General features: G+C 44.5%; 1 protein-coding gene across 5 annotated transcripts in view; it reads right to left on the minus strand.

The window, feature by feature from the left end:
• Nucleotides 1-336: 336 nt before the first annotated feature.
• The window catches only part of SLC35F4 (solute carrier family 35 member F4), a 115,846-nt gene continuing 94,502 nt past the window's right edge, over nucleotides 337-21,680 (minus strand). For 4 of the 5 annotated variants that reach the window (XM_027901886.1, XM_027901884.1, XM_027901887.1 and 1 more), the window contains 6 exons: nucleotides 17,984-18,281; nucleotides 10,344-10,563; nucleotides 4,341-4,466; nucleotides 3,779-3,971; nucleotides 1,969-2,058; nucleotides 337-788 (listed from right to left, as the gene is read on the minus strand). In XM_027901886.1, coding sequence (XP_027757687.1) covers nucleotides 547-788; nucleotides 1,969-2,058; nucleotides 3,779-3,971; nucleotides 4,341-4,466; nucleotides 10,344-10,563; nucleotides 17,984-18,281 — 1,169 coding nt within the window. In that variant the 3' untranslated portion in view covers nucleotides 337-546. Of the gene's footprint in view, nucleotides 789-1,968; nucleotides 2,059-3,778; nucleotides 3,972-4,340; nucleotides 4,467-10,343; nucleotides 10,564-17,983; nucleotides 18,282-21,680 lie in introns of those variants that run through there. The other variant, XM_027901889.1, reaches the window with a different exon arrangement.

A 21,680-nucleotide genomic window follows, 5' to 3' on the forward strand; every position in this document is an offset into this window, starting at 1 on the left:
GGGATGGAGGCTTCGTGTTTTGCCGATATTTTTTGATAATAATTCCAAATATAGACGAGAACATCAGGGTCTTTCATAAATGATTTTTCAAAAATGCCAGGAGAGGTTTGAAGTGGTTTTTCAAGCCTAGTACCTTGCTGAAAGGTCACTTTATTGAAGGCAAGTCTAGATGTTCAATTCTGAGATGCAGCTGAAAATATCCACGATTTGTGTCCTTTAGAATGGGTCCCCTTTTGCCACCAAAAGGAGACAAAGGATGTAAACTCGATCCACATTTCAAACCCACCACTTCACTGAGACACAAGCAGAAAGGTCTTTTTCTTATTTTTTTTTTACTACAAAACATTTTATTGTAGTTATTTACACCCGTTCCTCGATAAGTGTATAAATGTAAACATTTATTATAGATGTATTTCTCTTATCTTACAGTCCGTCCCTTGCTCAGGTTAAATGCCAATTTTTTTTTTTTTTAAGCATACAGGTGGTAGGGGGATTTAAGCTATATTCACAGAATATACATCTGCGTGCAGGGGAGGTCCACCAGCCCTAAGCCAGTGGTATAGACACTGTCCCATTAGCTCTGCTCCTGCTCCTCGTGTGAACGCTGGACTCTGTGATGTCGTCGGCGTGATCCTCGCTCTTCTTCTCCTTCAGGCTGTTGATGAACCTCAGGGTTATCTCATCCCATTCCTCGGGGAGCAGCATGAGCAGGAACCCGATGCAGATGATGATGGTGGCCCCCAGCCTCACCACGCTGAAGATCATTTTGTGCTTCACCAGATCCACGGCTGCGGAGAAGAAAACAAGAGACATCAAACCAGCCTTGGGATGTGTCACCAGAACCAGGATAAATCAAACTCCGTTGCTGTTTTTTTAGTATTGGAAGGCAGGCATTACTTCATTACCTTATTGTTTCTATACATTTATATGCTTTAATAATAATCTATTACTATTATTATTGGGGTGCTCGTGGGGTCACTCCCCCAGACACGCATACACTCTCTCAAAACTTTTACACAATTTATGCATTTCTAGCAAACAAAGGAATTAATGTTCATTGGCTGTAAATTTCATAATTCTCTTTATTAATTAGTATTCTATCTCCTACTGGTTATTGATTGCTCGCTTCACATGCTAATTAACCCACATTTCCAGAAAAAGAGGGTCGGGGTAACCTTCTCACTCTCTACAACTCCCTGACAGGAGGTTGTAGACAAGTGGGTGTTGGCCTCTTTTCTTGGGTAACAAATGACAGAACAAGTGGAAATGGCCTCAGGATGGATATTAGGAAATATTTATTAGTTGAAGGAGTGGTTAAGCACTGGAACAGGCTCCCCAGGGAAGTGGTGGAGTCACCACCCCTGAAAGTGTTCCAAAAGTGAGTAGACGTGACACTTCACTACATGGTTTGGTGGCCATGGGGGTATTTTGTTGAAGGTTGGACTTGGAGGTCCAACCTCCAATCTCCTTGGAGATTTTGGAGGTCTTTTCTACCCTTACTGAATCTATGATTCCATGACTTCTGCTCTGAGAGGGAAGGCACTTTACGGTAACTCTTTATTTTCAACAGTTTGCATCAGCAGAATGTTTCCTTGGGCTGCACAGGCCAGGGATGGGGAGACAAGTGGGTCAGAGAGCTGGAGTCGGTGCTTCCCAGATCCACCACCAGCACCAAGAGGACACCTGAGCCCTTGGGCAGTCTCCTACAGGTACTGACTGTTCTGCAGCTCTGACCTGCATCCCCCTAGAATCAGATGTTTCTTTGGAAACACCCTCAAATCCCAGGAGAGGCGAGGCTGAGAGTGTGGAAGAGCAGAGACAGAGGCTGTTCAACAAGACAGGACTCTGGAATAAATATCCACATGTACACCCTGCCCTGATGACCATAGATTTTGGGAATTTGGGCAATAAACTGCTTGTGCTGTCTGTGTGCCCGTGGGCTCATTTTTCCACCACCAGCTGTGGTACCTGCATTTCCAGGGACGCTGAGCACTGTGCCGATGGAGATCAGGATGGGGTACGTGAGCACGACCCCAACGTTAACCAGGATATTGAAAGCTAGGGAAAAACAGAGAAAATCATACATGATTACAGGGGAAAACACCAGAGTGAGATACTTCTCTTCCACTTGACCCTCCAAGTGCGATATCACTATCCACACCACAATGATGTAGTTGTCACAAAGTGAGCGATTTTGTTCTTTTTATGTGTGAGTGTGAAATGAGGGGATGTTCTGAACGGTGTAATGGGAAGGGCTGGATGGCCTTTCACAAACTGTAATGCCAAGGTTATCACACTCATATTTCATGGCTTTTCCCAAGCTTTAATCAGATACAAACAACCTGGTTTTGCTGCCAGAAACCTTCATTTGTTCCCCTACCAGAAGGATGGTGATTCCCAGTTTGCCCTCTTGGCTGAGGCTGTGTTGTCCTTGTCTCAGCGGGACATTTCCCTGACAAAAGGCTGCACACCCTCTACCTGGACCACACCCCAAAGGTGGCAGCAGCAGGAACTCGTACTCTAAGGGACACTAAACACAATCAGCTGATGAAGTTAACTGAAAACTAAGCAGACTGCAGCAAGACCACAGCATTGCTGCCATCTTCAAGGCAAAATGAAACGTGACAGAAATAAAAACATTCAACACCTTAAATTTACAGTTGTTTTTTTTTGTGTGTGTTTGTTTTGTTTGTTTGTTTGTTTGTGGGGGTTTTGTGGTTTGGTTTTGTTTTGTTTTGTTTTGTTTTGTTTTGTTTTTACTTGACAGCATTCCCAGCCAGCTACAAGTTCCTTGGGAGGTCAAAAGCAAGCTGCAAAAACTTCCAACAATTTTCTTCTGGTCACTCAGTCCTGCTGCTGAGTCCCTGACATAAAAACAGCACAGGGTTGCTCCTCCTTGCCTGCTCCACGAGGTTGCTCCCTCATGGCTTGGTTTATACACTTGGGTAGATTGCTGGGTGATAAATTATCCCTGCTTTTTGTCCCTTAGGTGCTCACAGAGGAGCTGAAATTATGGTTCAGGACACTTACAGAGCTCATCTGTCAGCCCAACCCCGTCTCAGGACGGGCTGCGCACCAGGCAATGACATTCTCTTTGCTTCCGTTTAATAAACATGTAGTGGAGACAGAAACCTCTTCAATTATGAAATAACAGAGACTTTACTAAAGGAAAGGATGTTGTTATAGCTGGAAATTAAAACGCCCCTGGGCTGAATCCAACAGAAACTGTGGCTGGCTGGAGGATGGCAACTGTGGCTCAGGAAGAGGCAGGAAGGGCTGGGTGAGCCCTGCCCAGAGCCTGCAGCACCCACAGAAAGGTGCCCCAGCACTGGGGATCCAGGTTATCAGTGCACAAACACCCCACAGAGTGTGCCAGGAGGACACTGAGGACACACAGCCCTCTGAAATGGGATTTAGAGCAGCCAAGCTGTGCCAGTGACAGGGGAATTCATACGGGACTAAGGTAGGGATGAAAAAGTGAACCATTAGTATGGATGCTTTATGTTTACTCCCTGCTACTATTATCCCTATTAATTATTAATTGTAATTATCACTTACATCTTATTTATTAATGATATATTAATTGTTGGTATTATTTCATTAAGAATAATGAAAAATATAAATCATTTTCAAGGAGAACCAGTTTGCACTGGGACCAGAGTTAATCTGTGGAGAGAACTCTGATGTTTAGGGAGGCAGGGGGAAATTGTTTGTTCCAGAGGCTAATTTTGTATTGGTGGGGAGACAAGAACTGGAAAAATATTTTTTTATCACATACCTAACCAGAGGCCAGCTACTCCACACAGGTAACCCCAGGGCACAGCAGAGAAGGGGTACCAGTACTCCACTTTTGTAAAATACAGTATGATTGGGGTGACAGAGATGAAGATGAAATTGAAGAAGCCCAGGGTAGAAACAAAATGAGCTGCTTCCCCGAAGTTTGCACTTCCAAGGAACATTTTGAACAAAACCTGCAAAGGAGAGGAGAGAGGAAGGGTTTAGACTTCATGACAGTCATGGGAGCAAAGTTCTCCTGCACAAATTCATTAGTGACACGAGCAGACTCGAAAGATGGGAGGCAAATTCTGATCCCACTACAACAAACTCCAAAAATTGAAGATTTCGTTAAAGACTCATAAAGCAAAGCCATCCTGAATATTTGGCAGGTGACAATTAATTACCCTCATGGTGGATTTCCTGGCACGGTGACATCACCTGGTCACAACACGAATGGTGCAGGAAATAAAACATTTATTTTACAGCCACTGTCTTTGTCCTTGTGCATTTTTAACAACTGACAGGAGTGAATATAAGAACCCAAACAAAGAGTTGTGACCTACCTTATACAAGGCAGATGTGGAGGCTGATCCCACAGCATACGCCACCCCAATGATTGAGTCCCCCTGGAAACCGTCTGCATATGCCATCATCACGATTCCTGTGATTGCCATGATTGCTGCAACTATCTGCACAGACAGAGCAAAGCAGTGTAAAGCTCAGAGCCCATGGGAGGAGATCCTCACTGCGTGGGGTTCTCATGAGTGTCACTCGCTACTTTCTCTGACTTGGAGCTTTCTTGTTTTCCCTTAAATGGGGAAAATTATGGGAGAGATGTAAAGCATAATGAAAGTGTGGGCACTGGTGGTGATATGGATCTGCAGCATTCCAAATTCTCCTGGGACCTACCGACAGAACATCCATCATTACATATTTTATCAGCTAAACATCCCCCTTTGGAGAGAGGGCTCCAAGATCAAGAATTTCTAAGACATTGTGTTTCTATTATGCAACAAGAGAAATATTTAGCAACACCTCAAATTTAACTTGAAATACAAACATTGGATGGCCAGACTTTCTGGACAGCAGTCCAGGGGAATGACTCCTGTCTTGTGGAATGCCAGGGTACCACTGGGAGCTTTTCCAGGATGCTCTGGCCAGCTTTCTTGGACAGACATGACCTAGTTTCTCCATGAAGCCTTTACCTTTGTGCTTAGGTTTCTGGCCTCATTTGGAAATCCCAGACAGGGCATCTAAGGAGCTTCAAAGAAAAAGAACAGGAATAATTAACTACACCATATCTGAAATCCTAGGTTGTGACTCCAAGGACCTTAAGGAAGTGAAAGGGAGCCCAACATGCTTTATTCTTTGGAAAACTCCCCCTCTCTACCTAATTTCCCTCAGCACATAAATAAGGAGTGGGAATTTCAAAGACACTGAAGACCAAACGGATGAGCCAACAGCAAAAGGAGATGGCCACTTGCTTCTTGGAAAACGTCACTGAACTCCATTTAAGACATTTAAGTCCTAGACAAACCTAAGCTTCACATACTTCAGCCCACGGACTTTAAAGGCATCTTGATCCAATCACATACCCTTCTGCATAGAAGCCTGACTTTCAGAGCTCATTGTTTGACCAAGAGTCCCAGAAAACACACTGATAGTCCTACCAAGCACATGTGGGCCAGCCTGAGGCAGTGAACACAAAACTCCCACAAAGCAATTTCAACAGAGCCAGTCAGTCCCACGATTCAGGGGACACACAGGGCAGGGACAAACATCTAACCCAGGTTAAGGTGTCCATACATGGGGGGGGACAATGGGAAACCCAGAATCAACTCCTAGAGTAGAGACTACAGGTAGAACTGTTAGTGCCCCTAAATCTCATAGGTGTCCAGGCCAACATCTTCACAAAGGAACTCATCTCCTGGTTGCAGCTTAAATTACTTCTCTCTCATCATTATTCCTATTTTACCAGTATCTAAGGCACATAGGTACCTCACTGGCATTGCACTGGCTGTGCCAAAGGCAGCGAAAAACCACACTGCATGTCTACGTTCCACTTTACTTCCCTTTAAAACATCCAAGCTCCAAGATACAGGTCTGCAAAGCTGCCACCTAAGCCTGAAGATACCACTGATACTTCCAAATTCACTATGAAATGGCACCTGAAATCCAAGTCCCCCAACTTAATGATGTGGACTGGAGTCACTTGTGTTATCACAGTCTCTCAGTGGTTTGATGAGATCTGGAAAGAATTTCGCAAGAGGAGACCAAGACAATTTCCCTCTTGTCCTTCCCAGGATAATACATCCCAGCTGTCAGGCCATCCTGGGAGACTCCACAGAAGTCCCAACATTGAAGCAATGCTGAATGACACCGAGTACCCCTCAGACATCCATGGATGTCTCCTCTCAGTTTCCAGAAGCCCCCCTTTCCCTGCTCCACTGCCTGTCTGGATTCATCTCAGGCTGCACTAAATATCTTCCCTTGCACATAACTCAGATGCAGCATTTCAGCTGTCAGCTGGAATATTTCATGCAGTGTGTCTCACAAAGCAAACCAGAAGAGTCCAATGCAGTTAACCCCTCCTTCCAAGGGAAAGGATCAAGATCTAATTCTTAGAACACTCATCGTTCAGTTCTTTCCTTGTATTAGTGAAAATGAGTAGATCCATCACCCCCAATAGCAGATTCTTCCCACTGAGAAAAAACTCCTTCCCAGTCTGACTACACCAAATTTAGAGAGCCAGTTTCCTAATTTAATAAAATATTTAAAAAGCCAAGAACGCTTTTTTCCCTTTCATTTCTCCTGAAACAACTAAAGTGATGGACACATAAGGGGTAAAACCACCCCATGAGACATTACATAAATAAGACCTGACACTGAAAACAGCAAGAACATTCAGTTCCACATTCAGAGCTCCTCCTGCACGTTACCCACCACAGCATCAGCAGAGATGACCTCTGCCTGGCAACCCTCAGGTGTTTGCTTTAGAAACCTGAGAGCACATCCTGTGCTGCTGCACACTGACAGCAAGGCCACAGGGAAGAAAAGATGGATGTTGCAGCTGCCAGCTCGTTAAACAAAGCTTTTAATTAACGGAGGAGCGTAGTAACTTGCTTTTGAAGCCCCTCCTAGGTACAGAATGAAATTAGCTTCCCTCTTTTTTTTCCTGGAAGAGAGCAAGGCCAACCAACATTTTACTCAGAAACATTTTTTTTTTTCCCATGTAGAGCTCAGCAGAAAACGAGGTGTAGTTAAGAATCATAGAATCACAGAATGGTTTGGGTTGGAAGGGACCTTAAAAATCACCTAGTTCCAATTCCCCTGCCATGGGCAGAGACACCTTTCACTAGACCAAGTTGCTCCAAGCCCCATCCAACCTGGCCTTGAACACCTTCAGGGACAGGAAAGAAACCTGTCCCCAGGGGAAACACAACATTTTCAAGGGAGAAAAATGTGCCCAGGTCTCTCTGTATCTACCTAATAAACACGGATTACACTTCAGAGATGAAACCCAGCCAAGGGCTCAGACATGCAAACATACAAGCATATGGCTAAACCTAAGCAACACAGGCCAAGAACTACTCAAATATGCAAAGTCTTTTAAATATTTGTGCTCGTTCTGAGCCAAAACTGTTGGGACTTCCCAAAGTCCCAGTGTAACGTGGATACAATTAACTGTGAGAGATGTTCAGAAGTGTCCAAGCACAGATTAACTCCTAGAGTAGAGACTACAGGTAGAAATGTTAGTGCCCCTAAATCTCATAGGTGTCCAGGCCAACATCTTCACAAAGGAACTCATCTCCTGGTTGCAGCTTAAATTACTTCTCAGGCAGGGACTGTGCTGTGTGTCCTTGCCCAGGGCTGTAGGTACTTCAAGGTACCTGAGCTCCACCTGCACTACTTTCACAGGTAAATAGAATCAGAGACTCAGTAAGGTTGGAAAAGACCTCATTGAGTCCAACCCTTAACCTAACATGGTCCACCACTAAACCATGTCCCTAAGCACCACTCTACACGTTTTTTTGACCACTTCTATGGATGGTGACTCCCTCACTTTCCTGGGTACCCTGTTAAATGCCTGAACATCCTTTCTGTGAAGAAATTAGTCCTAAACCTTCCCTGGCACACCTTGAGGCCATTGGCTGTACAATCATGGCTGTATCTGTCCTTCCCAGCTGAACAGTCTTTCTCCAGCTGGTGTTTCTCTCTCAAGGTTTGAGTGCTACAACTTCACCACTGAGGGGACGCGGCTCTCACTGCAGGACACACGCTCCAGGTAACTCAAACCCAGCCAGAGCAGCCTTTCTGCAGCTATTCAGGGCTCCCACGGGTGGTATTAAGCCATACCATAAGGTGGCCATCAAGACAGGTTTGTCTTTAGGCAGCACATCTAAAAATCCAGCCCCCCCGGCCTGGCCAGGGGTTGCTCTCCAGCTGTGCAGGAGAGGTGTGCCACGGGATAGGAGAGATCCACGTGCCCGTGGGCATCCACGGGCAGTCTGGGGACTGCCTGCAGCCACACCAGCTGGGCAGGGAGCTGGGAATCTGCTTGCAGAGCCACTGAGGCTGCTGGTTCTCTTTCAGGCAGATGAAAGTGGTCTCGGGTGAGACGCAGACGTGCCCGACGGCTCCGAAGCTCTGGGAGAGTTGGTAGGAGCCGAGTTCCTTTGAAAAGCTGGCTGAGCTCCTGGGTGCTGAGTGCCTCTACAAAAAAATGGCTCAGAGTATACGATTAAGCCCTTATTTCTTTCTGTCTCCTTACTGCCCAAATAATTCAATTACCCTTGCTCTGAGAGGCTGCGGGTGAGAGCAGAAAGGGCATTCAAAGCACAAAAGGCTGGGGCTGTGCTGCTTTGTCGTATTTTAGCTCTCAAACACTCTCTTGTGTGGTTATTAACATCATTAAGTGTTACTCTGGCAGGAGAGCTGCTGCCAAAATGCTGTGATTTACCTTTGCAGCAATGGGTATCCAGAATCTGCCACTTAGCAGCAAAGCCCAGTTTCTTTTCTGTGCAGAATTTGCTGCTCACTTTTCCTGGTGGGATTTTCTTGTGTAAACCTCAAGGTGTGTTAGAGCATTAATACTAATGCATAATTATAGCAACCCTTTTTAGGCGGTGAAAAATAAGCAATAACAGAAAATAGCTTTTATTTCTAGGTTTCTTTAAGAGGGAAGGTTAAGAAAACACAAGAGCTCTGCTTGCTCTTCTAGGAAGATGTTGAGACAAAAACTGCCTCAAAAAGGTACAAAATTTCCAATTTTTTTCAGCTGGAACCTATGACCAAGGGGCATAGGAGGGAAGTTACCATTCCTGTTATTTCTGTAGAGAAGCACCGAGGATTTTAAACCCTGCTTATTCTTTGAGTTAGCCATCAGTGGTCTGAGGGGAGGTTACATTCATCTTTTTATGCTTCTGTATTTTAAGTTCTGTATGAAACAAGTGTCTGGCTTTAGCACTGCAAGGTTAAATGTCCATCTCCTTACCTTCAAGGGCAGCGTGGTTGAGGGTGAAACACGGGTTCACCTCCTCAACTTGGCAAGCACAGTGCTCTGCCCAGTGTGCTGGTGGCTGCTCTGAGAGCCACATGAGATGCCTGTACACCAGAATGCCTTTTCCTTTCATTTCTGAACCCTTCTATCACACTATTCTTAAAAAAAAACCAGCTGCTGTGCTCATTTTTTTTGAAGAGGTTACTTAGATGAGGTCCTGATCCATCAGGCTTTCCGTGGAACTCAAATCCAACTGCTGGTGGCATCTTCTGATCACAGGCATCACACCTGGCCACAAACAGTCCCTAATGAAGTTCAAGGCTCCTGATAGTTCACTCAGAATCATCAGGCCTCGAGCCATTTCAGAGGCGGAATCTGTATCAGCAGAATTGTCAGAAATCCTCATTACTCCTTAGCCAATGTTTAAATTACTGCATGTGAGGAGATTAATGTGGGCAAAATTACAGGGAACACATTTCGTTCCCCAGATCCAGGCACAGATCATTTTGAGTTCTTTTTTTTTTCCCAGGTTTTGCAGGGTCCATATTACTGCCAGTGAGTCCTGTAACACTTTAGTGCAAAATACAACTTCACACAAAGCAGTTGTGCTCCTTTTAAACCAATTTTGGCACATGCACGTGGATATGAGTGTGTAAAAAGTAATAGGGTAGCATAAAAAAAATAGGTAAGACAGTGAAAACAGCTGCCTAGCCAAACAAGGAATAAAACTGCTTTGGTTGGAACCTAAGCATTCATCACTAAGCTTAAAATAAAACTAACTAAACTTCAGCACTGTAAGCCAAGGCAGAATGGGGTTTATGTGAAACTGAAGTCCTTCTATTTTAATTCATCACATTACACACTTTAGCTGTAATAGCTTCTTGAAATTTCCCACCTCTGGAGTCTGAGATCTCTAACTGATCTCCATAATAAAATAAAATGAGAAATGGTTTCGTGGCGTATCTATACCATAATGCAGCAGTGCTGTGGCAGCCCCAAAGGGCTTATGGATTTAAGTGCAATTTTATGAAAACAAGAGAGAGTGGAAAACGAGGCACATCATTACCCTTGCTCCCATGAACCTGTCTTTCAGCACAATCCAAGAAAGCAAGAAGACAAAAGCTTTGTTACAACAGAACAGGGCAGAGACGTCTGTGGCTGTCAGCTTCTTTAAAGCCAGTAAATACAGGTAGTTAGTCAAAGTCCACAGAATAGAAAAGGGAGCAGTCCTTTTAAGAAAGAGTTTCAGCGTCAGACCATCTTCACCAAAAATCCGACTGCATTCCCTACGAAAAGAAAAGAGTTTCAGTCTCAGCCAGGATTCTTCCCGAGCGTTCACGCCAGCACAACAAACATTCATTAGACTTTTATCGTGTTCAATTAAGTGCTTTTCCTACCCAACTCCGTGCACCCGAGAGAATCCATTATTTAATTCGAAGAGAGAAAATAACCCGCAACCGTCTTAAAACAGCAATTTCGCAAATAGAAAAGGAGTAACTTACCTGGAATAATCACACTCTGAGCAACAATAATCCCAGGGACTCACACACAGAAATGAAGCTTATCTATAATGCTCTGACAGTTCCCAGACTCTGCCTTCCAGGCCATGAGCACAGGGACTATAATCACCTTTTTTTTTTTTTTTTTTTCTCTCTGTAGCTTGCCAGTTTTTTCTTGCAGTGCTCCAAACTCTGTTTTTATTCTTATTGAAATATATTCTCACCTATGGCCAAGTAAGCTTTAAGAATTGTTTAAATATACTCAAAAATACTGACAGACAAATCACCATGGTGGAGAAATGAGACACCAGGCAGTGGGACTGAGCCAGGTAAACAGGAAAGAAGGAAAGAAAAGGGAGGGAAGGGTATTTAATACCTTTATTTTATTATACAGTGAAAAGTTGTGCTTGCTAAGAGACATTTCCTTGTGGATCAAATTGCAAACAAAATCTCTAGTTTCCCAGACACTGTTTCAGACACAGCTCCAATGAGCTCTTTGCTTCTTAGGATTTCAAGGAAGTGAAGGGTCAGCTCAGCAGACAATGTTTTTGGGGACAGCTGTCCTGTGCAAAGTGGCACCTTGTGGGCTGAGGGCAGACTGAGGACTCCAGCATGCAGACAGATTAAGGGCACATGGAATCCTGGAATGGTTTGGGTTGGAAGGGACCTTAAAGACCATTTAGTTCCAATCCCATTGCCGTGGGCAGGGGCACCTTCCACTAGACCAGGTTGCTCCAAGCCCCCATGCTGGACGTAACCTGACCCACACCCCTCCTGAAATATCTTTACCTTTCCCAAACTGGGAAGGACTTTTTTAGCACCACCACTGTCTGCATTCTTGGCTAAAGGTATTCCTGAAGATATTCCCAGTACGCTTCCCTTTCTGGACATGGGAGGCAAGGCACCACCAACCTGCAGGATGTGAGGGGACTGACCTAAATGCCATTGGGCCTCGAGGCTCCAAAATGTTCACAGCCAAACATGGCTGTGTTTGGAAGATTGCTAAAACACTCATCACGTGGAACCTAATCAGTAAATTCAAAGATCGCACTGCAATGTGAAGTCAAAAACACTTGTTATTTGTGTGTGTGAGATATTTATCCTGCTCTGGAAGACAAAACAGTTTTCAGGATGCATTAACCATTTTTAGTAATTCTTGGGAATTTTTTAACTATTTAGTTGGGATTTTTTTTTTTTTTACTATTAAGAATGGAAACTATCAGTCTTGTTTTGAGGGAAGTAGAATAATAATATCTATGTAATAAAAGGGATCAGCTACATCTTAACCTGAATGATTCTATGATTCTACTTCATAACCATTCATTCCCTGCTGCCACTGAGACAACCTGGGGTAAAAAGCAGTCATTTCTGGTAATAATAAATTCCATTCTCAAACTCTGTGCCAAGGTGTCCAACAAGTTAACACTCAAGTAGGCAGATCTGCTAATTATCTCCTTCACTCTAGTTGACCTGGATGCTCTCAGAAATTAATCTGTTCCCCAAAGATCAAGATAAAAACATTTCAAATAGGGAAAAAAAACACCAAAAAACCAAAAAACAGCCAGTGGTGTGTATCATTTATCTGAAATGCAAAGCAAATACTCGGTGAAGGGAATAAATTAATGTTTAATTTGACTGCAGGCTTTTGTATCGCTGATTTGAACAGAAGTTAAAGGTGATGAGTTCCCCTGTGTGGGAATGGACTCACTGGCAGCACTTCAGTGTTCCTTGACATGCAGATATAGTAGTTTATGTTTAAAAAAATGCTTCCCTTGGGGACTTAGGTGGTTGCAGAGGGTGATTTTGGGCTTAAGCTGCATCTCACCTCAAGACAGGTGGAGGGACCATGGCTGTGTCACCACCACATGACATCAGAGCCAGGATGGTCCATCTCCTGGCAAGAAGAGCTCTGTGTTGTGACCTACAGCCCAGTGTGGAAACTGCTCTCTCCAGCCCAGTGGGAATTCTGCCATTGGTTCTGGTGCACAGTTGGATCATTACATGGTTGTAAATCCAACCTGCCTCAGAAGCTGCCAGGATCTTAGAGGAAACAAGATTGTGCTGTGTTAAAACACGGGAGAAAAGGTGCCTGGGCTGCCCACAGTGATGCAGGGCACTGTCAGGTACCCAAGTGCCAAACTGGGTGAGGTTTTTGTTGTCCTGCACACAGACAAAGCCAGAGCAGAGCCATGAAGATGGAGTACAGAATGCCCCAACAGTGGGAATCCTCGAAGGAGGAAGGTTCAGTGGTTGTTATTCTGGGTTGGTCAAGGATTTGGGAGAGGCAGTTGTGGCTGCCCAGGCAATGGCACTTATCTCTGAGTTCCCAGGAGCAGTGGGAGGGATGAGCAAAGATTCACAGCTAGGAAAAAAAATCTGGAAGTGCTTCACAGGCCCCAGGCAATGGGCTGCTTAAGCAGATGGAGGAGCCTCCCTCACACACAGCAGTGCACAGTGACCAGACAAAACAGGGACCAGTGGTTCCTCAACTCTCAATTAAGAAAATACAGCAAAGACTGTGACAGGGTCCTGCTAGACAAGACAGAGACTTGATGAATTCACCTCTGTGCCCAGGAGAGCTCCATGAATAATGCTCAGGCAACAAGGAGACAGGGAGAATACTTTATTTTCCCAGTCATGGCTCCAGCAGATTGCCTGGGGCTATGTGAGGGCTGGGTGCTCAGTGGTTAACTCAGCCTCTGTGACATGCAACTAAAATTAAACTTGCAGGAGTCATCAGACATGCCAGTGATTAAAACCCCAGGCTGAGGAGAGGGGGCTCCCAGGACCCCCCCTCCCCACACACTGGTAATATCTGCAGGCTGCTGACTTAAAGGCACAGACAGACACGTCTAAGGACAGCTGACCCTGAAACTGTGACACAAACTATTTCCAAATGCACAAGGAGTCTATTTAAAACCTGCCCTCTCACGTAAATAGCTCTTTTTATTTGCAGGCAGCCCTGAGCCATGGGCTCTGGGCAGCGTGCCATGCTCTCAGGAATTACAGCCCCTCAGGCAGCCGTGTAGCTTTGCCTCTGGCACCCCCTAAATAGCTTGTGTGGCCTCTTAGTCATTCTGATGCCAACCCCTGCACAGGAACTGGTTTGTTCACCCCTTGCCACGCAGCAGCCTCTGGAGTGAAGTCCAGCAGCTGGTTTCAGACACCTCACAGGAAAAAAAACAGAGCCAACAGGCAAGACCTGGGGTGATGGGAATACGGTGAGTGGAATTACATCACCGGGGTTGGAACCTGGCAAGGCCTGCAGTGACAGTTAGGGCAGCACCACGGCACCTTCTGTGAGCACAAGTCATTTGGCCCTTCTTATCTAAACGATGGCATCTGCAGCAATAAAACACCTCCCAGCTCCCTTGCAGGAGACAGGCACCAAGCAGAGTGTCGTTAAGCACACAGGTCGATTGTTTTCCAGGACTGGCAGAATCTGAACGTGAGGAAAGAGCATGAACAGCTGTACTGGTCTGGTCAAGAGCTGGAGCAAAAGGGAAGGGAATTCTGCGTGAAGCCCTCACATCAGCAGTGCCCGGCTCAGGGGTCAGCACCACAGGAATGCTGTCTCCTGCAGGAATGGTCCATGGGAAGCCCAGTTTTGTGTTGAAAGTCTTCCTTTTGAGACATTCAGGGTTGGAGCAGCTTCAAGCATCAGAGGTCCTCATCTCTCCTCTGAAAAGCCCCTTGCAGTGAAGGCCTGGATTTGCAGTGTTACTCTCTAAGTGGCTGAGGAAGTTGGCCCGTGTCTTAAGGCTGTGCCTGTGGCACTGACCTCAACTGTTACACCATGGATGGATCCTGGCAGGAAGCTGCTGAACGTCACAGTGTCTGTCCTTGAGAAGACCACTCAGCAGATGGGCAGGCAAAATGTATTGACATTGAAAATATCACCCATCTTTTGTTAAAATCACAACTCTAGTAGGATCTTAAGTCAAGTCTCTGCAGTGATTTCTGCTGGGGCAAATCGTGGCAGGGTTAGATGTCCTACTGCTGTGCTTCCTGAGCTTCAGCTCATTTTATCCACCAGCAATGGAAGTTTCAAGCTCTTTATGTGGGACATGCCTTTTATTTACAATACTGAGGGGGTACCAAGAGCTGTGTCTTCTGCCTCAAGACAACCAAGATACTTCATCAAAATGCAGCAGGGGGCTCATAACTCTGAGTTACTTTCTAAGACCACAGTATTGAACTTCTGAGGTAAAGTGTGAAAGGTAAGGAACACAGAATTTATAATCTCAAATGTTACAATAACAGAATCCCAGAATGGTTTGGGTTGGAAGGGACCTTTAAGGCCATCTCATTCTGACCCCCTGCCACGGGCAGGGACACCTTCCACTAACCCAGGTTTCTCCAAGCCCCATCCAATCTGCCTTGAACATTTCCAGGGATGGGACATCCACAGCTTCTCTGGGCAACCTGTGCCAGGGCCTCCCCACCCTCACAACCAAGAATTTCTTTTCAATATCCAATCTAAGCCTGTCCTCTGTCAGTCTGAAGCCATTCCCCCTCCACTCCCTTGTCAAAAGTCCACCTCTCTTGTAGCTCCTTTGGGCACTGAGTGGTCTAAACTTTTCAGGAAGCCAATCTAAAGTTGGAGGTTGGGACCCCTGTCCTTCCAAGCGGGATTTATGAAAAGAGCAGTGGCTCTTTACAGCTTTGCTGGCCTGGGGCAGCACTCTGCAAGTCACTCACATGATCACCGGCGTCTGCCAAGATATCATAGACACTGTTTGCTCAGATCCACTGGGAATATCTGCTGGACAAGATGTCATATGTCTTTAAAGCTCCTAGAGAGTAGCTACAGCCTCCAGAAACACAGTGATAAATCACCTCTGGGCTCTGAGGCAAGCCTGGAATGGCTGCAGGAGTGGGTTACTGACAGGAATTAGCTGATCCACAGGAACAAAACAAGCAAATGAAGCAACAAGAAATCTTAAAAGTCTTGTAACAGGAGCAACACCAAGAATGCAAACCAAGCAAATATAAAACAATTGCTGTACCTTTGAAAGTACCCCTGTTCTGGGTGGAAGGTTGGGTCAAATGGCCTCCAAAAATTCTTTCCAAATTAAATCTGCCTACAAGTCTCTGAATTCAAAAACTACAAATGTTGCTTTTTAATCATTTAAGCCATCAAAATATCAAGAGTTCATCCTGAACAGATGTCTATCCCATATCCAAACTGAAAAAAGTTTGGGTAATCAAGTTGTAACATGGCTCAGTCCAAGCAGTTGGTCTCCATGATAAAATCATTATTTGCCAGCAGCTAATTCCTCCCTGGGATATGATTTCCTGATATATCTGGAACAAGAAATACCCTGGGAAGATGCCCATCATCTCTACTGGTCTCCTGATTCCACACATTCACAGACCTACTGCACACCTCTGTGTGTGCAGAAATTCCTCTGGGCATGTAAGTATTTCACCTTTAAAAAAGCTGAATTCCTAACAGCTGGGGAAATGTATCAATTATTTAAGCACAGTCTCTTTATGCATTGCCTCAAATATTATGCCCAAAATTTTTGCTCTAAAAGAGATGTAATCCACCAGCCAACCGCAGAGGATCTATCTGCAGGGATGTTTATTCTCACTTTCTTCCTTATCTGCTGTGCAATTGTTATTACTTTACCCCATGCCCAGAAGCCAAGCTGACACTGTTAACGTTCTCACAAACACTCCAGCAAAAACCTGAATGAAGGCATCATTAATGTACAAGGCACTGGGGTTTGCAGGGAAGCACTTAATTAAGTGCAACTGCTCGATTTCAGCCACGCTGATTTGACAGAAATGATAATTCAGGGCTAAGTTACACCCCAGATCTTGGCCAAAGCAGCTGAGGGAAGAATTTGGCCCTGCCACGCTCCACTCTGACAGTCACAAATTGAATTCCCTGTGTGCTCAGTGACAGCAGGAGCCAGGGATGAGCCACACTCTGATGAACACCTGGTGGGACAGACAATTCTGCTCAAGTCACTAAGGTCGTTTTCAAAGCAAATATCTGCACTGGAGTAACAGAATCAGGTCCCAGCTCAAAACTACCCTGTGGATTTCTTCCCTCCATGGAGAAATCCACGGGCAAGGTGTGTTATCTCCTGGCAAGCTGAGTTTTGTTCCCTTCTTTAAAGCAGCTCCTGCGTCACTGTCAGATCAGCAGAACAATGGAAGTGGAGGAGGAAGCGTGAAATTAATTGTCCCAGAATGTGATGGTACTTCCAAGCCCTGAAGACAGATTAGATGTGGTTTTCTTAAGAGCTGGTGAAGCTCAGCCAGCTCTGTCCTGCTGCAGTACTTGCTGGTTGGACTGGATGGTTTCTTTGGGTCCCCCCCTAACTTTGTATTTCTGTGATTTCCCAGGAGTTTCTGAAGAGGGATTTATAAGTTTCCACTCCTGGAGCCTGATGTTGAGAGTTAATACTGTGGACTCCTTGGTACTTGAGGATCAGAGCATGCATCCATGTGGCATAAGGAAAGGCTGGAGTCAGAGGGATGTCTTCCCCTGACTCACAACACAGAGGAAGAGGTATTTTCACGTGGAGCCTGACAGAAGATGGAATAAAGTCTCCACATCATTTCCTCAGGATGACAGGCACTCAGCTATGCTATCTTATCCCTCAGAGCTACAGGGGGAGGAAACCAAGAGTCTGCAACCTGCTTTACCTCTTGCCCCACATGAAAGAGAGCAGAGAAGGCTACCTGGATGCTCTTCCTCCATACTGTGATCCAGCAGGAGGAGAGGACAATTTTTACCCTGCTATACTTGCTGAGGATACAGAGCAAGCCATGGTCTTCCACGTGGAAACCATCTCCTCAGCTCTGACCATCTCTCTTCTCAACTATGAGTTGGTTTGGTTGCACTTGACACTACTGTTCTATCATCAGTGGGCCAGAACAGATTAATTAACGGCCTGATCCAGACAAGAACACAAAATATGGAGACATTAGTTAATATAACAGCAGTATTATAAGCAAATTATTGACCTTCCCAACTCATTAAAAAACCTCTTTAGCCATCGAATAACCATTTATTCAGCGTGTATCACTCATCTGTCAGCCTTCTGGGAGCTATTAATGAATGAGGTTTTCTGCAGCACGACCTTTACTCTGCCTTCTGACACCAGGGGTCGAACTGAGCAGAGGGAGCAGTGACCTCAGCCCCCAGGAATCAGGCTGTTGAAAGGGACATGGCCACGGCAGAGCCTACCTGAATTTTTTGATCGGAGACTGCTTTTCCTGCGCAGTTGCAAGGTGCCCAGAATAATAAATGGGGAAAATCATAATGTTCCAGTTTGTTGAGAACCAAGTCATGAAAAAAGGACAGTCAAAGGTCTCAAACGTGATTTTGACAAACTGCGTGGTCCCGACCCAGGAGGAGGAGACGGACAAAATGATCAGGAATCTCCAGATAAGCTTGAGAAACGTGGAGGTGCAAGACTGGCATCGTGTCTGTCCTTCAGCTTCTTGGCTGCTGCTCTCCGTGTGCGTTTGTGTTCCTTCTTCTCCTGAAAAGAAAAGGAAAAAAAAAAAAAAGTGTAGGAAAAGAGTTGCACATACAATGAATGCACTCAAAACAATTCTTGGCAAAATCTCCCCTTCTAACCCAGTCGCAAATCATCCCTTGCCTTTTTCTTATAATTCCTCTCTGTCCCATAAATACTGAAATCCTGCACCAAAATACTTTAATAATACCATTTCTGTTACTTCAAGGAGGCAGGAGCAAATCGTGAACACAACACTGAAGCCTGAGGTAAAAGTGTCACAATTAAGCTGTTTTCACTATTTGATTTATCAGCCCTTCTTTCCCTCTGTCAGCAAACCTCCAAAATAAAAATACACCTCTTGGAGCCAACAACATTATGAAGACAATTGCTGTGCATGTGTGCAACAAAAAAGCTCTTCTGAGCCTGCACTTCTGAAGCCAGGAACAAATCCTTATCATTCGAAATTTTTACTCCAGAATCACTTTTTTATTTGCAAGCAGAGAGGGAGGAAAGGAAACAATTTGGTGGTTTTATATATGCAGGTGTAGAAGGGCTTTTTGCAGTCAAGTTAGTGCACTTAAATTTTTGAAGCTAAAAAAGGAAACTGGGCAAAAGTGAAGCTTGGCACATCCCTAAAAATAAACCTCTACACATAAACAAGGAGGAACCAGAAGTTATTTCCCACTTTAGTGCATTGCTTTTCAGACCTAACCTCCAGACCAGTGCAGAGTTCCCAACCAGAACTGGAGAGAATTGAATCTCACTGACTGGTGACTTGCTCTCCAGACACATCTCCCAGAGGTACAACCCATGAACCCTGCTTTGATTTCCCAGATCCCATCTGGAAACAACAAGGAGCACTAACACTGTTGCCCTGTGAGCTCACAGGGCACCACTGAGCTCCATTTTTTTCCCCCAATCACATCAGTTTGATGGAAGAAACAGGAAAAAATCTTTTAAAAACCATGACCTGAAGCTATTCTTAACTTTTTTATCAATTAGCACTCACATCAACACCTGATGTGGTATAGATAAGAAATAATATGATTTTAAAAGGAGCTATGTGAGGACATACACTCTCCTGTATTCAACTTATATGTGACAGAGGTATCCTTTCAGACTCAGGTTTACTCTCCTTTTATATGAATGTTTCTGCTACAGCCACAGAGAAATGTCAGACTGGGGTTCCAAGTTATTATTTTAGGCCAACATTACATCTAAAAAAAGATTCATCATAGCAGGGAGCGCATTTGTAATCAAGAATTCTCCTAACCAGGACATGGGGCTTTTTTTGTAGTTGTAATTGTGTGATGTGTTTTTTCCCCCTAAAAATAATCCCTGTTTGATGGCTCCATTGTTTAGTGGTGAATCAAGGATTTAAATAAAATTACAGGTTTATTAAAAACATGCAGAGGATAACCAGCCACGGGTCTGAAAAGGTAAAACATCCTTTTAGCATTCTCTTTGGCTGCTGAGGGAAAATAGATATTTTTATGGTACTAATTATGACTGACATGTTCCATTAAAAGGTAAATTACGGTTTATTTGCAAGTTAGAATGGCTTAGAAAGAATATATTATGTAACATCCACTTGCAGGACTTCCTGCTAAGCAAAACTACCACACAATTAGTCCTCCTTCAGCTAACAGTTCAAATAATCACATAATGATAGAAAAATAAAGCACTTCTATCTGTGCTTTCTATTTTTCAATTACCAAATAACGACGTAATTGCCGTTCCCACACATGACACCACCATTAGCACTTGACTTGGGTTCTCCAGCCCCACATCTGAGTGCCAGGGAAAGGCACAGAAACACACATTTGTTGCAGGAGACCTGCCTTGGATTGAAAGACCTGTGTAAGTTATGGGCTGATTAAATGTACAGTGGGGAGTTTCTGTAAGTGCTTACGGGGTGGGATTCATCCCATGTGATGGAGTTGGCAAATAATTGCTTATTCAGGCTAAACATGTTGTCTAGGAGCCCTGGATATTTAATGACAGTGGAAAGGCATGGTGAGAGGGTAGCTGATTCCATCCTCACATATAAATATCTAAGCCCACTGAAGACACTTATCTCTCTCTAGACTGGATATTTGCATTTAATTTAAGTAAAATTGAGATTGATCCCTGGCCAAAGTGCTATGGAAGTTCGACAGCTGCTTTCAAAATCCATGGGATGTACACACCAACTGTTGGCCAAAGAATCAAAAGGAAAAGATAAGAAATATCTTTAAAAATAACTACAGGGCTTGAACTCAAAGACACGAGGTGAGGAAGCACACAATTCATAATACAGAGGTTTGAGGATTTCCAAGTCATGAAGCTGGGGCTTGGAGTAAGCTAGGAATTGGAACTTGTGTTCAGACACCAAATGATGTGATAATGAGGAGCAAACAAACTGATCAGCCCCAGTGGTTGGCAGAACAGCATTTTGCAATTAGCAGGGTAGCAGACATCCTCAGTGTCTGCATTTCGATCAAACTGAAGCAAACCAAGAGACTTACCCTGGCAAGAGCACGGAAACAAGCTGAGCATTCAGAAGGGATGAAATGGCAGGTAAGAATAAAGATCACACTGCAGGGGACACGAGGAGATGGCACTGGCCCACAGCAAACTGTGTGAAAGGCAGGGAGCAGAAATACCCCTGCATTGGTCCTTAGTATAATTCTACTTGTGATGTCTCTGTGACAAGATGGCCACAGAAAAGCCTTTTGCTTCCGTTTTTCAGAAGAGTCAGATGTGGAAAATCAAAACCTACAGCTTTTCATCTGAACTCTTTTGACTATTTGGCAACTACGTCCTAAAAAACAGTATTCTTTATATTTGTTTACCTACCTGTTGGGTCAGTCCTACTTTGACTTCACTGATGAGGAAGGGAAGATGAGGATAAAAAGGGAAATTAATAAATGCAAAATAAATGTTTAGAAGATTATAGTGTCAAGGCCTAAACAAGTGGTCCAAAGTCCTTTCTCAGAGAAGATGGATTCTGATTTTGGAGGTACCCCAGTGCCAGCAGACACGGTTATTTCAGCCTGATATCTGCAAAGATGAGATTGATTTTTCTGGTCTCTTAGCTATGATCTTTACTGCAGGATGCTGCATCATCCTCTCCTTGCAGCAATAATCACCTCCAATACTTTTCTGAGACTTTTCCATGAAGAGAGTACTCCTGGAGTATGAGATCCCTCCGTTTCCCACACAAGAGGAAAAAGGCCGACTCTTTCTGCCATCAGCAGTGAAGTGGCAAGAGGAAGGTTCATCTTCCCCAATTCCAGTGTGCAAGGCAGATCCAACCTGTTCTTCCTCCCCTTTTTTTCCCACAGTATCTACAGAGTTTTCCAAAGAACTTGGACAATTAAATCACTCCTTCCACAGCGATTGGACAGTTGCATTATTTCACTCGCGTAAAATCTCTCC

The sequence above is a fragment of the Empidonax traillii genome, unplaced genomic scaffold (genome assembly GCF_003031625.1).
Source record: "Empidonax traillii isolate 1590-97213 ecotype Southwest subspecies unplaced genomic scaffold, ASM303162v1 scaffold818:size281096, whole genome shotgun sequence".
NCBI classification, from domain to species: Eukaryota; Metazoa; Chordata; class Aves; order Passeriformes; family Tyrannidae; genus Empidonax; species Empidonax traillii.